At 42.9% G+C, this 16,610-nt stretch overlaps 2 protein-coding genes across 2 annotated transcripts; both read left to right on the forward strand.

Annotated features, from left to right (window-relative positions):
* The first annotated feature begins 2,938 nt into the window (after window positions 1–2,938).
* LOC136555975 (alcohol dehydrogenase 1-like) lies at window positions 2,939–7,117 on the forward strand. The gene is made up of 9 exons (XM_066549019.1): window positions 2,939–3,108; window positions 4,026–4,124; window positions 4,328–4,469; window positions 4,786–4,873; window positions 4,987–5,206; window positions 5,334–5,594; window positions 5,884–6,019; window positions 6,338–6,476; window positions 6,874–7,117. The coding sequence occupies exons 1-9, from the start codon at window positions 3,091–3,093 to the stop codon at window positions 6,896–6,898; spliced, it is 1,128 nt and encodes a 375-aa protein (XP_066405116.1). The 5' UTR covers window positions 2,939–3,090; the 3' UTR covers window positions 6,899–7,117.
* A 442-nt stretch (window positions 7,118–7,559) lies between these two features.
* On the forward strand, window positions 7,560–15,142 carry LOC136556080 (3'-5' exoribonuclease 1-like). The gene is made up of 6 exons (XM_066549135.1): window positions 7,560–7,586; window positions 9,724–9,747; window positions 11,189–11,272; window positions 11,936–12,045; window positions 13,113–13,227; window positions 14,422–15,142. Exons 1-6 carry the CDS (start codon window positions 7,560–7,562, stop codon window positions 14,662–14,664), a joined length of 603 nt encoding a protein of 200 aa, XP_066405232.1. The 3' UTR covers window positions 14,665–15,142.
* The last annotated feature ends 1,468 nt before the right edge of the window (window positions 15,143–16,610 follow it).

The following is a 16,610-nucleotide window of genomic DNA, read 5'->3' on the forward strand; positions in this document are numbered from 1 at the left end:
GTTCTGTGTCATGGTTTGTATTTGGTGGTTTGGCATTTTTTTACCTTTATGCCTCTTTCTTGAGGCTGTTTTAGTTGTTGATCAGTGTGGTTTAACACCTTTGGCCAATTTATACAAATGCCTCTGAAGTTTGGGAAGCAGAGTGAAGAAATACGAAGGTGCATCAAGTTTTTTGTTTCCATTATACAAAGGGGAGGCTCCTTAATTTCTTAAGTATGAATACAGAATAAATGGGAAGAGACAGGTGAGTGGTAACAGTTTGCAACAACCCAAACATAAAGCATCTTACAGTTTTCTGAATTTGCAATGTGGAAACAGAAACAAGGCTATTTCTATCTTGGCAAATATGGTCAACATTGACATATCTTTAGCATGGACTAATCAGAGCTTGCAGGCACTCACACACATGGCAGCTGGGTAGAAGAGGTGCCATGTGAAGCAAGGGGACTGTGCTACGGATGACTCACCTGTTTGTGTCAGCAGAAAGAGTCTTTGAGTGGCACAGCTAGTTTCATGATTTGAGGACAAGAGATCACAGTTTAATGATTTGAGAATCAACAGATTACAGTTTAACCTTAAACATGTCTATAAACTAAATTTACACAACAATTGAGAGCTGAACTTCAGTCGTCAGTGAAAAAGAGCTGAAGTACAACAAACCTCACTTCTGTCCTCCTCAGGATGATGCAAAGCCCATTTTTGTGGTTGTCGTCTGCCAAGCATAGTAAATTCCAGCTGTTAGTATCTTTAGTACAATAGCTGCTGGAGTCCAAAACAATAAACCCATTATATAATTTTTATTAGGGATATTTTATAAGGCAGCCATCTAGATCTGTCTTCACATGGAGGAATGAAGTGTATTCTGACTGAGAAACAACAAAAAGTTCATACTTTCCTAGAGTATTTTGCCCTGCAGACCCTCATCAACACTAGGCTGAAGATGAATTTGTTTGTGTGATTGTATAGCTTGGACAGAAGGTTTCTGACAGCCCTTCCTGATGACTCTCTGGCTCTGAGGTACTCCTGGAGGGCCAGGACAGCTCTGGACAGCTCTTGCACAGCCCTGTGTAAGCCTCTCTTTAGGAGCTTTCCTGGCAGCAAATAGAGACCACATGCCCCATCAGAGCACCAACTGTCCACTAGCACATGATGACACCACGAAAAATCCACCAAACACATGAAAAATCCAGTAATTTCCCAAGAAGCAATCTAACTACCAGACAAAGCACAAATGGTGTTTCCTCAGACCTTGAACTACAACAGAGTTTAACTGAACATCACTTGGCTTTGCTTACAGCTGAGAGCTCCCATGTTTCTGCTCTCCCACCACACCACATCCACCCAGACACTCCCCCAGGAAATGGCACATGCTCCAGTGTGCAGCTCTATTTTCACATGCTTTTAAGATCACGCTCCCTGACAGTGCATCAAAGCCAAATGATCATTCCCACACAACATAATTCCCTCCAATGCATCCAGATTATCAGATGGAGACCACAGATCACAGTAATAAGAACAGCTGTGCTACACAGATACCTGGGAGACAAGAAGCCCATGTTTTGTTCAGAGGTTATCACATTTTTGACAGTGAAAATAATTGCTCTGGACAAGTGACATTTTTTTTCTCTAACAAGATACACAAAGCATACTAGAAGTCATGATAGATTTTTTTATTTTTAAATGCAACAGGTTGACCAGGCTGAATACTGAAAATCTTTAAATCTTCATTCTAAAACTCCTTATTCCTGGGAAATCATCATTGTTCATGGTCTGATTGAGGCTACCAGAGGTTTGCAAACAAATGTATGAAAAAGTAGAAATTTCTTGGGAAAAACTGTTAAACATCCCTGTTTACCTAAAATACAGATAAAAGTGATCCACAAGTGCGTGCCTGCTCTAGAGCCAGCTGCTCACCTCCAAGACAGGAGCATGACTTCACCTACAGGTCGGGTTGACCAGCAGGGCTGGAGAACTGAATGCCAAGCAGCACATCCATGTGGCTGGGACCACTGTCCCACCACAGGGCTGCCATGCTCTGTGCAAGAGCTCAGACAGCTGCTGGGGCAGGATAGAGCAGCTGGGCTGCATCCCTGGAGCTGGAGATATGTTCAGGGTACTTGAGAGCTGGGGGCTTGGCCAGCCAACTCTGGGTCCTGCAGCTGCTATGAACCTCCCCCTCAGCCCATGAGAAAGGGCTGGGACATTCAAGAACAAGCACCAACACAAACCTCTGCAGGCACTGAACACGTGAACATGGGGCTGACCTCTTCCCAAACACAGAAACAGTTCCCAAACATGCACGGTGCTCATCTTAGCCTGGTCCTCCAATAAGCTTTCACTCATCCTGTCTCTCCTACACATCACCTTTTCCAATGCCTCAGCAGAAAACAGCTCTGGGGGAACCTGAAGAGCCCAGGGGGTGTGAACCAACAAACTTGGCTACACAGGAGTGAAGCAAATGTGTCCTTGGAAAAAAAAATTTCTTTCTTGACAGACATTCTGCTCTTAGTGCTGTGGTGAAAATAGCTCCAATACCACAGACAGTAAAAAGCTTCAACCCAGACAGTGACGTGTGTTTGTCATCCATGCCACATCTTCACTGCCTTTATTTGGATTGTGTGGGGTTTTTTTAATTTTTAACTTCTTTGCAAATATTGTGGTGTGGATGGCCACCAGGTCAAATGCTCTAACCTGGCAAAAAGGAGATGCCAAGGAAGCCCCAGCAGTCATGCAGATCTCCTCCCTCCACACCTGCCAGAAGCATCTGGAACAAATAAACCAAATCTTTCTGAGCTCTCTGAGCCTTTCAGGCACGGAGGGCAGGCAATGACCCAAGGGCAGGGTCACTGATAAAAGCCTGCCTGGAGGACTTCTGCTCCCATCCATCTCCCTGACGCTATCCAGCTCCTCCCCTCAGCACTCCCTGTGCCGCCCAGCATCCAGCACCCGGCACACATTACCCAGCGCTCTCCAGAGACGGTGCCGCACCGGGACTGCTCCCGCTCCACGCCTGGCGGATCCTGCAACACGCCCAGACAGCAGCTTCCCTCCAGCCTGCGACAGCGACAGACACAGCTCTGCTAAGACCACATGGCCACCGCGGGAAAAGTAAGGACAAGGCATTTCCCATCCTCCCTTCCGAGGTGCCCTGCTCTCGGCCAGATCCGCTGCAGAAGGCTCAGCCTGCACACCACTCCGCGTGCCCTCTTTTCTCCGGCCTTTCTCCCCCGCCTCTCCCAAACCCCTGAGAATTTCACCAGACTCTGCTCTCAGGCAACTGCACGTGTCCAGACCTGCATTCCGTAGTGCATTCCCCCTCTGTCCTGCCCAGCTGCTCAGGAGACAAAATACGCAATTGTGCTGCCCTGAAAAACACCCTCCTGCTCAATGCCACCCTGTGCTCCTGCTCTGGCAGCAAACGCAGCTCTTCAGTGGTGCCCTCTTCAGCCGCTCACCTCCTGCACTCAGCCTTGTCCATGGCAATACCCTTTTCAGGCTACAAGCCCCATCTTGCTGATGCCAAACTGCTTTGAGTTGATTGGGGAAGGGTTTGTGCCATATCACACATAAATCATCCTTTTGGCAAGGAGAGATATTATCCAGCTACCAGCTGGGCTGGGACTGTTTTGTAGCCTCTTTTTAGATATCTTCAGCTCACTGAAAGGAAAAGTTCTGTCTTGCTTGCCTTAACCTGCAGAAGCACTCATGTTGCTGTCACATTTGCCCCTACCCCAGATGAACCAGTCACTTCATTTTGTATTTCACACTTCGCACAAAGCCAGTGTTTACTGAACACTTTGCATACAGCTGAGCACTCCAATGTTTCTGCCCTCCCACCAAATCCCACCCAACCAGCAACCCTCAGAAAACAGCACAGGGCAGTTGCGTAGCTCTAGAAGTGAGTGCTGCAGTGTGCACAGATATGTGTTGTGCAGCCTTGGCTTTGGTGATTGTAGGACAACTGTCCTGGGCTGTTGTCAAAGGTGAACCTTTCCCTGCAATGTATTCCTCTCGGTTGTTTCCAGGTTATCAGGTGCAGGGCTGCTGTTGCCTGGGCCCCGGGCAAACTCTCTGTTGAGGAGGTGGAAGTTGCACCCCCAAAGGCAGGGGAAGTCCGGATCAAGGTAAAAATACTTTTCAATAATTTTTTCTCCCTTGAGGTAGCTGCTCTTCTTGTGGCTGTAGCTTGGGTATAATCAAGTGATCAGTGTCCACCCATCACCTTAACTGCCCAGAGAAGTTCTGTGGAAAATCCTTCCACAAACTGAAATAAACAGTGGCTGGACTATTTCTAGAAATCACCATTTACTCTTTCCTCTCCGAACAGATTGTGGCCACAGGCATCTGTCACACAGATGATCATGGTTTGAAAGGTTCCTTGCCTAATGTGGAATTCCCAGTTATTCCTGGCCATGAAGGAGCTGGGATTGTGGAAAGCATTGGAGAAGGAGTGACCACTGTGAAACCAGGTAACCAACACACTCTCAAATGCATGCCCAGGATTCAGGCCTCAAAGCTCTGCCAAGAGCTCAGAAACTTCTCCCTTCTCCTGAGTCACTGGTTAAAAAACTAAGTGCAGACTTAATGCACTGGACTCTCATGTCCAATTTTCCAATCTGTTCCCCATGTAGACAAATGAGGCCTGGAGCATTCATCCTCAAAGGGAAAGCAGAGGGTTTATTGTAGGTTTCTACCATCATAAAGTTCAGGAGAGGTGATTCAACAGACAATGCCCTCAGGGACTGTGGAGCTAAAGGCACCTAACAGAGATCCACTTTGTTGTAGGAGACAAAGTGATCCCCCTTTGCCTCCCTCAGTGTGGGGAATGCATCTTCTGCCAGAATCCTGAATCCAACTTCTGCCAGAAGTCCCAGTAAGTTTACTTTGCCTTCCCCTACACCTACATGGGATGGACTTTATGACAAATCTGACACCCCCATCAGAGCTTCACTCAATCAAATACAAATACTTGCATCTCCTCCACAGTTTTTCTGAACCACAAAACCTGCTGCCGGACAAGACCAGCCGCTTCTCGTGCAAAGGGAAGCAGATCCATCATTTCCTGTGGGTCAGCACCTTTGCAGAATACACCGTGGTCCCAGAGTACGCCGTTGCCAAGATAGATGCTGCAGCACCTCTGGACAAAGTCTGCTTGTTTGGCTGTGGGTTTTCCACAGGCTATGGGGCTGCCATCAACACAGCCAAGGTTAGTAGTCAGGCGTGTTTAGCACCCCAGGGTCACCCTCACAACCTCATCAATCCTGTACAAAAGAAACCTACTCCTCCTCCTCCTCCTCTTGCTGCTGGAGATTCACAGGCTCCCATCTGTGCAGGTAAAACCAGGCTCCACCTGTGCTGTTTTTGGCCTGGGAGGAGTTGGCCTCTCTGTTGTTATGGGCTGCAAGGCAGCTGGAGCTTCCCGCATCATTGCCGTGGACATCAACAAGGACAAGTTTGCCAAGGCCAAGGAGCTGGGAGCCACTGACTGCATCAACCCTCGAGACTTCCAGAAGCCCATCCAGGAGGTGCTCACTGAGATGACTGGGCAGGGTGTGGACTACTCCTTTGAGGCCATCGGGCACGCGGACACCATGGTAGGTGGTACTTCAGCACATGTCCTCCCTCCCAGATCATGATAGGCTCCTCTCAGGACTAAAATCACCCCCATGGGAAGTTCCTCACAGGCTGCTTGCACTGTTGGGCATATCTTTGTGAGAGAAAACACCATGAATCTTAAAAGAAGCCCCACCCTCTCCAGGTCTGCTCCACAAGGGGAGATGCATGTTTTCAGATTACCAGGGAGGAGCAGGAGATTGCACAAAAAGTGCACTCCCATGACCAACTCATCATGGCTTTCTCTCATTCTCCTGCCTGTCCCATCAGATTGCTGCCTTGGCTTCCTGCAATATGAGCACTGGTGTCTGTGTGATGGTTGGGGTACTGGATTCTGGTTCAGAGATTTCCATCGATCCCACACTTCTGCTGATTGGGCGTACATGGAAGGGAACTGCACTCGGAGGTATTGTATTTAAGAAGGCAGTCTAAACAATTCAGTATTTCCTTTCTTGGTAGTTGACAATCCATAGTAAAAGAGGGTTTTCAAGTAAAAGACAACTAAAGAGAAGCACTGCATCGCCTGTATTGAACATTAGTATTAGACATGCAAATAATCCTCCACCTGTTTCACACAGTAACCCACTCATCCTAAAGAGCAGAAAACATCTCACAAGGGTGTGGCACCAGCATTGGTCAATGGGTCCTGACCCTGACAGTAACACTACCTTACCAAAAGAGCCTTTCTCCCATTATTCATGCAGCTGCTCTCTCCTGTTTCTAGGCTGGAAGACGAGAGAATGTATCCCCAAATTAGTTTCCGGCTATTTGGAGAAGAAATTCAATTCGGACTTGCTGATCACGCACACGCTGCCATTCGCTAAAGTGAACGAGGGATTTGAGTTGTTACATGCAGGAAAAAGGTGAGACCCTGACCAGCAGGAGGTTCAGCAAAGCTCAGCACCTTCTCCTAAAATTCCAACAGGCAGAGCACGCAACACTGGCTTCCCAAAGAGCACCTGAGCCTTCTGAGGAAGCAGGGCCTCCCAGCTGAGTGCTGGCAAGATCTGCCATAGCCCACAGGGAAGAGCCCATGTGAAGCACAGTGAACCCTCCTGCTCATGGTTCAGCTCAGCACAGATCCTGTGGCCAAATCCCCTCAGCAGGGATTTGAAGGCTGCCCCGCTGCTGCATGCCTCATGCAGCTCAGTCAGGAAGAGGCTGCGTGACAGAGAAGGTGGCCGGTCCCCAGGCACACCTGCCTGCCACACTGCCTGCTCCTGAGCTGCAGCCAACCCTCCCTTCCCTTCCACGTTTCAGTATCCGCACTGTCCTGCTCTTCTGAGGGACACGGCCAAGGAAGCCGAGCGGAGGGACCAGCACAGCTGATGCTTTCCTGGCCCGGGCCCTTCTCACCCAGCACCTCTCCTTGTGGGGCACCAGGAGAAGAGAATGAGGAACTCACCTGTGCTGCTGTCACTGCTGGTCCTGCTGTGCCCAGACAGGACATAAAAGGGTGTCTCTCCCAGGAAAATGCTTTTACTAATAAAGGTTTTCTGTCAAACTCGTCCCATGCAGTGCACTCAATCAAAAGTGTTTCCAGAGGACAGGGGGAACTCCCCCTCACATCACATCCCTTCCACCACACCCTTGTTCTCAGCAGTGAGCAAGGGCCTTTGCCCCTCCTCTGCTGCTGCCTCCCACCTTCATCTCCCTCAGTGAACTGGGCCCTCTCCTCTCTGCCCCTGTCCCAGTTGGGTGAATGCTGCAGCTTCCAGCAAAGCCCAGCAGGGAAACCAGTCCTGCTGCTGCTGCTCTGAAGCATATTATATAAAGCAGTAGATAGCTTTCTTATAATGATGTAACACTCTTAGAGCTTCCATGGGTGCTTTTTCATTTTTGGCAAATGTTATTGTACTTTTAATATAATTTCCACACCAAGTCCCACGGTATATTACAGTACAATTCTGAAAAATATTCCCCAAAGAACAGGCTTATCACTTCAAATGGTCATTCAGCTAAACAGATCTTCTGTGAGTGCTGAACATTGAACCCATAACACTACTGTGCCTTTTGACCTCTTTTGTGCAACACATATCACATCCCACAGCCCTTTGAACTTCAGGAAACCCCTCAGCACAATCAGCAATTACACAGAATATCATGAACACACAAATGAGTTATGAAAGGTAAACAAATTCCATCCTGTCCACCAATTTTTAGTACATAATGCCGTGCCTTTTGAGGGCTTTGACTTTGGGAAAGATTTTTTTTTTAAGCATCCATGCCATGTCCCTCATATCTTCCCCTCCAAATTGTGTCTTCCTCCTTGATTTTTCCCATGCTTTTGCAACATCTGTGAGCTGAGTTTGGGCCTCGTTTGGTCCTTCGCACTGCACCTGATATAATTGTTGTCCATTTTCTTGTAGTCACAAAATTTCCCAAATTTCTTTTATTTTTCCTTCCATATTATATCCCTTGGTGGTATCACCATTCCAGAGTGTTCCTAGGTCCTTCTTTTCTGTTTTGGACTTCAGTGGGGATCAATTTTGGCAAGATTTGCTGCATGTGCCTGCACTTGATGCAGGCATTTTTTGAAGACACTAAAAATAGGCTATTTTTTGAAGAGGCTAAAACTCACGATTTTCTGTTTTTTTGGGGTTTTTTTCAATTGCATTTCATATGATCCTATCTTCTCCTTTCCAGAGTGTTTATAAGCCTTTCTTTTTGGGTTCGCAAGATTCCCTTTCCCTTCCTGAAAGGAAATGAAATTTCAATGGGGACCAATAGAGGAATCTTTGGTACATGTCCCTGCACTTGGTGGCATGCCATGCCTTTTGATGGCTTTGACTTTGGGAGAGATTTTTTTTTTTTTTTTTTTTTTTAAGTATCCAGGCCATGTCCCTCATATCTTCCCCTCCTCCCCTCCAAGTTGTGTCTTCCTCCTTGCCTTTTTCTCCTGCTTTGGCAACATCTGTGAGCTTAGTTTTGGCATCTTTTGGTCCTTTGCAATGCTCCCGATATAATCCCAGTCCATTTTTTATAGTCACTAAATTTCCCAAATTTCTTTTTTTCTCCTCCAACTGTGATTCCTTTGATGGTATCTCCATTCCAGCGTGTTTGTAAGTCCTTCTTTTATGTTTTGGCCTTCAGCGGGGATCAATTTTGGCAAGCTTTGCTGCATGTACCTGCTCTTGATGGCATATGGCCTGCCTTTTGATGGCTTTGATTTTGGGAGAGATATTTTTCTTTATTTTTTTTTTCTAGTATCCATGCCATGTCCCTCATATCTTCCCCTCCAAGTTGTGTCTTCCTCCTTGACTTTTTCCCCTGCTTTGGCAACATCTGTGAGCTTTGTTTTGGCATCTTTTGCTCCTTTGCACTGCAGCTCATTTCATCAGAGGCCATTTTCTGGTTGTCACTAAATTTCCCAATTTTCTGGTTTTTTGGGTTTTTTTCTGTTGCATTTCATTTGATCCTATCTCCTTTCCAGAGTGTTTGTAAGCCCTTCCTTTTCGGGTTCGCAAGATTCCGTTTCCCTTCCGGATATCTTGGTCTGTATTAGCAACAGACTGTTTGCTGGAGCAGGATTGTGTTATGGTGCATTGTGCTGCAAATATTCAGTACCCATTGAAAAGAAACTCCATGGGAATTCTAAATATTCCTCTAATTTATATTTTCCCTTGTTTCATCTATTACCCATTATTTCTCTCCCCTTTGCACAAGATTTATACCATTATAGGACACCACCAAAAGAGAATTTAGAAGTCCCTATAAATATTATTCTTGCAATGATGCCTTTCTTCTTTCTCTAGGAAGACCATTTTTGCCATTTCTTTCTCCATCTCCAGTGGCAAAGGGCTGGAGACCTATCTTGATCTGAGACCCAAGAAAACACAGTACTTTTTTATCCATTTTAAGCGTTCTGCAGCATTACCTAGATGCTGTTTTAGAAATCTTACCTCTTACTGGATTAGTGGCAGTGTTCTTCTCCAGGAGCTAATAGAGAAAAAACATACCAGATAATAAATGATGTCTAAATTTCTGGTGCAAAAATTAACCTTGAAGTCTGACATGTATGCTTTTCTGGGGAAGGATATGGATAAAAGAATTAATATCTGGGCAGTTTTACAACTGAAAAGGCATGAAAAAAATCAGCTTTAGAAATAGATAAATACACATCTAATTGATGTTGTGAAAGTAAAAGTGTGATTATATCAATTACACTTAAATTATACATCCAAGCCCAATGAAGCATGTATAGAAAACAATTTCTGCATTTGGTGAAGGGTTGCCTTAGTTTTCTTTGTGATCCACATATTACAATGTCTCAACAGTATAAATGTATACATTAATATTAATATTAATAATTTCCCTAAGGGCATTGATGTAATAGATGTGATAATTCTCTTAGAATTGCATGAATAATTCAATTTACTTTGTGGAAATTTTGCTGCATTTTTTAGCATGTTATCTTGAACCACTACTTGCCCAAGTAGATTGTTGATTCTTGTGTACTTTGATTCAGGAGGCTGGAATGAGGCCTACTAATTTTGTCCTTAAAACATTCAAACAGAGGGTTATTCTGACTTTAAAGCAGGAGTTATGTGTCCATTATACATAGCACTAGTAACAAATAGGATAGCTGTCAATCCAGATTAGAATCCAAAAATGTTTCTACAGAGCTCTTCACTTTTGTATGTGACCTCTGTCACACTTCCCTTTCTCATTTCTGCTTGATGTCAGGGAGAAGGAGTGAAAGGATGCTTCTTCATTTCTCACAGCAATGCTCCCCAACATACGTCTTCAGGGTTGTGTTTCTTAAGGTAACATTTGCCAAAGGTTCAGCAGATCTCTCTGTGTATTTGCAAGCTATTACACCACTTTTAGTGACATCTTTTCCTTCATGATGGAAGTATAACAGAAAATATGTTATTTTAAATTATAGTGGAATATATCACTGTAAAGAAGTAGTTAGCAATGCCAGGACTGTGAGGGGTTGGGGGGTAGTCATCCACCCTGGCAGTCCCTTCAGAAATGACCAAATGAGGGAATAATGTGCTGATGGAACCAAAACTTCATTTCTAATTCTTCTTTTTGGTCTCAGGTTAAACCTATGTGTTTTTTAATACAGTCTTCTATTTCTTTTGATGTAATCTTTAAGAAAAATTTATGGGAGGACATCAAGTTACTGTCCTGTCTTAGTTAAACAAATGTCTTGGTCTTGACCCTTTTGGAATTCATAAACCTGGAGGATTTGCTATTGCTTTTTTTTGCAACAGTTAGAAAAAAGATGTAGTATTATGCTATTAGTAGAAAATGGATCCCAAATATGATAAATCATTATCATTTAAGAATCAAAATAAGTTTTATAGAAAATACATTCCCACATTCCCACTCTTTGGTACCTACTGGCTGAGAGGAGGGCCATGTTCTGGTTGGAAAGCCACCTGTCCTCTTAGGAATCTGATGATGGCCAGTTAGGAGGCTCCTGCTGGCTCAGGAGGTGCACATTCCTTTTTGCCTGCAGCAGGACAAGTAGCTGCTGTTGCCTCTGGGCTGCAGGCGAGCCAGAGAAGTTGCCTTGCAGGCTGCAGAGTGTGCTGCAGCTGAGAGATTGATTCTCCTGTTACAGGAGGATACCTTTCAGCAATACATGAAGCCAGAGATTAATCCCAAGCTTTCAGACTTCTGCATCAGTCTGACAGGAATAACCCAGGTAATTTGCACTTTCATTTCTTCAGGAAGAAATAGGAAACAAAAAAGGGATGTGTTGTTGATGTGTTCAGACTGGAAACCTTAAATGGTAGTCTTTCATGGTTATTTTTCTGTAAGGCCTATTATCTTGTTTTTTTCCCTCTCCCAATTATCATAGAGCTGATTTCACTAAGTTGGTCATTTTGTGAGGAAAAATAGTCTCTTTAAAATTCATGTGGAGAAATGTAATCTTTAGTAGGGCAAAGGACCTTTTGAATTGTATCAGTTCCTCTCCTAATATTTTTGCTCTGAAGAGTTTAGAGTCTTGGGATGGCAATGGCTTGTGATAAGTGACTTAAGAAGCCTGGGAAACAACCTCAAAAGTTTTAATCCAGGTTCAACTACAGACTAACCTTGTTACCTTTACAGAGGCTATTAGGAGGTGGGCTCTTCTAGCAGTGTTTTTGTGGTGCTATCTTTTCAGTTTAGAAAAATCTGCCCAGTCATCTGTTAACGTGTTATCTGGTTTTGTAAAGGTTTTGATGAAGCCAAGTTTTTAATTGCCCATATACCAATACAGTTTATACACCTAATGCTGAGGGATTTTTTTCTGAAAAAGTGTTCCTTACTTTGTTGGTTTTGTTGGTTGTTTTTTGGTTTTTGGGGTTTTTTTTTGTTCCCTTAGGACATTGTTGACAAAGCTGATATTTTTCCTCAAGTTCTGCAGAATGTTGTAGAGTGGATGAGACAACGAGAACTGGGAACAAAGTACAGCTATTCCATGTTGTCTGATGGGTATGTCCTTATACAGCCTTCAGCACAATCTAAAACTGCAAAACCACGTTTAATATTTGTGAGAGCATTGCTAAAGATGGATCAGGACACTGCCATTTTGCTGGTTTTATTTTAATTGAAGCGTTTGTTAAAATTGGTAAAGCTGAACTGTTCAAAATGAAGCTTAAATCCATCAGATGGCGCCGTTTCTTTTCCAGTGGTCTGTATGCAACAGAGTGCTGCTGAAGACTTTATACTTTGTTGCTACTGTAATTCTCTATTTATATCTAGCACATAATACCTGAAAATAACACTCTGCAATTTTTAGTTTTTAACCTATAATTACATTGCTATCTTTGGAAGAAACAGTGAATTAAAAAAAGAAAATGCTAAAGAAAAGCTGATACAAGACTGGTTATGTTACTGGGCCTAAATGTCTCTGGAATTACCCTCCAGAGGAATCCCCTCAGTAAAATTCCTTAAGGAAAACAGGTGCATTGAAATATCTGTTGTATAGGTGAGATTGCATAGACAACTGGAAGAGATGGGGGAAAAAAAGCTTTACTTTAGCTTGCAGCTTACAAACTTGTTGGGGTGGTTCCCTTCAGGAAGGCAGGCTTCTAAATAAACAGGAGTATAATTTCTTCATATTTTCATAGAAATCTGGTTTCTCATAAAACTTGGTGCAGTCTAGTTTCAATAAGCTACCTGAAGTAGAGAGATAAATGCATACCCAAATAATCAGGAAGATTTAAGGTGTCGCTTGTTTCCCCGAGGGCTGTGTGAGCATCTAATTTATTGGCAGTTTTCAGTATTGATGTGGTAGTTGGTGTGCTATTTTTTGTCCTAACCATTGTGGACCTGAAACCATCCTGGTGAAAGTCTTGCTCCTGTCATTATTTTTTCCCCCATGATTAACAAATTCGTATCAAAAAATTCTTTACCAGGATTACAGCAAATGAGCTTCTCCTAAACTGTTTTCATTCTACTGATCACCAGAGACAAGACAGCTTTTAGTTCCACACCAGTGCAATATATAGAACACAGGATTATATATGACTAATATTTTCCTCTTTTGACTTTCTAAGATCTTGGAATATGAGTAAATTTTTGAACATCCAGTGCTGTATTAGCCGTATCAAATACCCTTCTTTTGCCAAAAAGTGGATCAATATTCGCAAGTCATATGGGAACTTCTACAAGGTTTGTACAAATTGCTGTTTCTCTTACGGGAAGTTTTGGTTTAAAAGTCTAGAATGACTTGTTGTGCTTGTCATCTCTACTTGTGTAGTATAAAATTATAGTACTTGAACTACTTGCCTGGTGCCTGATTTTCAAATGTGTTTCATGTGCAGCTCTCACTTCACTAATTGAAGGTCATATAATTACTGCATTTTGATTTTAATCTTGTTTTTAAGAATCAGGTTGTGCTCCTTGAAGGATTGTCTAAAAATGTTACACCGGTCCTCTTAGATCAAATAGTTCAGCTGAAAAGACTGTTTTGATTTTTTGATTATTTTTTCCTGTTTTCATGCAATACACTATAAAACTAATTTCTACCTTTCCCCTCATAGAATCTTGACTTTTGACAGCGTAATGGAGGCAGAAAAAGATTAGGATGTATCTACAGTGGAATCAAATTGTCAAGAGAAAAGTAATACTGACTTTTAATACTGAATTCAGTGCTGGACCTTATTGCTGCTTTCTGTCAGACTACCATAAAATGAGTTATTGGAGATTCTAGCAAATTCCCAATCAGCCTACACTAAAGTACTTTTTTTGAAAGGGATTTCAGCCTAGCTAATGGTCTTTATTTGAAGGGCTTTTTCATACTAAATGTAACCTCTAGATAAAAGAGAGATTGACATTTAATTAGGGAAGAGCTTTACTTTGTGCTGGACAAATATTACAGGGTTGCTGTAGGTGTTGCTGATCAGATCCTGTGAAGGTTGAAGGCATTCAGGAGCTTGGTGCTTCTTTAATCACTTTAATTTAAAAGGAAATTAGGAAGGAATTTAAAAGGAAAACCAAACTCAGATTCCCTCTGCAATGTCACTGGTTTTTGTTTTTTATAAAGATGGTTAAACTTATCTAGGTCACAGCTTCCACCCTTGCCAGCACAAGTGTATCTTGAGCTGGTGCTGGTCAGAGGCTCTTGACCCAGGTCCCAGGTCTAGACAAACTCCTGTTGAGTATTTCTCCTCTGTAAAAATGAGAGTCTCTGTCTCACCAAGGTGCTTTGAAGTTAAATGGTAAGTGATCTGACAGAAGGCAACATGAAAGTAATTTGTGACTTAAGGAGGCTTAAAATCTGCATGTGTTTCTACTGCCCCGTGTTAGATTAAAAAGACTTGGTACCCAACCTAATCCTTGAATGTTACTCACTTTCTCCATCAGGTTCCTAGGAATCTGATCAAGCTGACAATCACGCTTGAAAATCTGGGCATGAGTTATGATGGGAGACCTCACAGTGGACTTGATGACTCCAAAAACATTGCAAGGATCGCTATCAGGATGCTGCAGGATGGCTGTGCCCTGCGGGTGAATGAGAGAATTCACGGTGGGCAGCTGATGACAGTCTCCTCCTCAGGCCCCTTAGAGGGAGCCCCTGCTCCACAGATGCCCCGCTACAGAAACTAGCAGGTCAGGGCTCTGCCCGGGGGCTGCCCTCACATACCCGCTAAAGACTCCACAGCTTATTGAATGGCCACCTCTGCCAGCTTGTCTGCCGTGCAGAACCCTAAAGCACCTTAACGAATCATCTCTGTTGAATAAAGAGGAGCACGGAAGCTGTTTGTTCTTTGAAGCCTATTACAGCAATTTCTTTTTGTACTGATGACTTCTGTTGTTGTTTCCAAATTTGCTTAGCAGTGAGGTTGATATCTGGAATCCAGACAAAGTGTTAAGCTTTTAAGAAGGTGTAATTGGAACACCTGCAAAGAGGGATTGGGCCTGTGTGCTGCTGTACTACCCCAGCCTGTGGGCAGTATTTGTTCACTGTGATGTACTCCAATGATATCTAGCATCTGCTTATTCATTGCACACAAATAAGCCATTCCTGGAAGAACTGAAAGAGCAGTGGTTGGGCTGGCCCTTCCTGATGAGGCACTCTGCTAAGGGTTCCTACCAGTTTTTTGATTTTTTACAAAGTCTAGGAGAAATGGGTGTACATTCATCAGTTCTAAAGCAGTAGAGGAGTACTCTGTTGTTTGAGGTTCTTCTTTAAGGGATATGTTTGTCTGCTTCCCCATCAAATGGAAGAGCTGGGTGTTGAATAAAAATTTCATTAATGTAGAATGATGATATTTTTCTATTGTTTCAAACAAGAAGGTTCTTTAGATTTTCACTTTAAGGATCCCATCTCCTATTCCTGCAAAGCTGCCCTTCATTTAATGTTGTTTTTAGACACCATCAGCCATTTGCTCTTAAAAATGAGTGAAGTAAAAATAAGTTCAAAACATGCCAAGTTGTCAAAATTTCATGCTCTGTGATTATTACATAAAACAAGAAGCTTCTCATTCATGGCTAAAGACATGTTCAGCTATTTTTGGTATCTTCTTGTGCTTCTGCCACCGTGGAGCTATGCCTTTATTACAAAATCTAGCATTGGAAGATTATTATAATTTTATTGTTAAAGGCCACAGTTAATTACTAGCAACTTCTGCTTACTCCCCAGGCCTCAGATAAGATGATATTCAAAAGAGGCCAAAGTACTAACTTGCTTTGTCTCCATGGGCTGTTACAAAGTGCACCGTTAATGTCATCAACTTTGCATTAGAATGGTTGTTCTGAAAAGTGAAATAATGTATTTTGGTTGTTCTTGGTTTGAAAAAAAAAAGAAATTTGCTATCTCTGTATTACAATTCACCCTTTTACCACCTACATTCAGGACACAAAATAACCAATTAATGAACTTTGTTAAAAATACTGACTGTTTGACTAATCCAACTCCTCCCAGCCCTGCTTTGCTCTTCTGACTGTTAAACTGCATCAATGGAACTGTGAAAACTTCCATTTTAAATTCATGCAGGAGGGAGAAGTATTAGTGAATTCTCAGTTGCTTCATATGATTTCTTTCTTGAGTCACAGATTTGGACAGTCATAACTGCTTCAGAGTTATGGTTTTTGGTGTTGGGTTTTTTTTTCCCCTGAAAGTTTGGTTTTTTGGGGGATTTTTTTGTCTTTTTTCCTGAAAGCAGATAGTTGCTATCTTGTAGAGAACTTTGTTGAACTCTATAGTTGTTTTTCCTTTTGTAGCCCTACTTGATTGATTTTCACAAGGTAAAATAGAAATCTCTGATATGCTTTCTCCTAAAATGCCATTTATCTGTCAGCCCATATTTTGTACAAATTCTTATATACACGCTTTTTACTGTAGTGACTGTAGTATCCTCTTTTTCTGAAGTACCATGGTAATTTATTTTTTTTGTGTGTCTGAGTTATGGTTGTGCAAGTTTCTGTGACAAAATTGAGTCTAGTTCAGCAGATCTCCCCTGGGCATGGTGGCAGCCAGAGTCTTTATCACTAGTCTTTATTTACAGGTCTGGAACCAGGCTCACAGTCAAATGAGAAACTTTTTTTTTTTA

Source organism: Molothrus aeneus, chromosome 4 (genome assembly GCF_037042795.1).
Source record: "Molothrus aeneus isolate 106 chromosome 4, BPBGC_Maene_1.0, whole genome shotgun sequence".
NCBI classification, from domain to species: domain Eukaryota; kingdom Metazoa; phylum Chordata; class Aves; order Passeriformes; family Icteridae; genus Molothrus; species Molothrus aeneus.

Bases quoted from the DNA above. Each gene is read 5' to 3' on its own strand.
- LOC136555975 (XM_066549019.1), top strand. The intron at 4,874-4,986 runs GTAAGTTTACTT...TCTCCTCCACAG, and splicing joins AACTTCTGCCAGAAGTCCCA to TTTTTCTGAACCACAAAACC. The intron at 5,595-5,883 runs GTAGGTGGTACT...CTGTCCCATCAG, and splicing joins TCGGGCACGCGGACACCATG to ATTGCTGCCTTGGCTTCCTG.
- LOC136556080 (XM_066549135.1), top strand. From the start codon at position 7,560: ATGGTCATTCAGCTAAACAGATCTTCT. The intron at 11,273-11,935 runs GTAATTTGCACT...TTGTTCCCTTAG, and splicing joins GTCTGACAGGAATAACCCAG to GACATTGTTGACAAAGCTGA. The intron at 12,046-13,112 runs GTATGTCCTTAT...TGACTTTCTAAG, and splicing joins TATTCCATGTTGTCTGATGG to ATCTTGGAATATGAGTAAAT.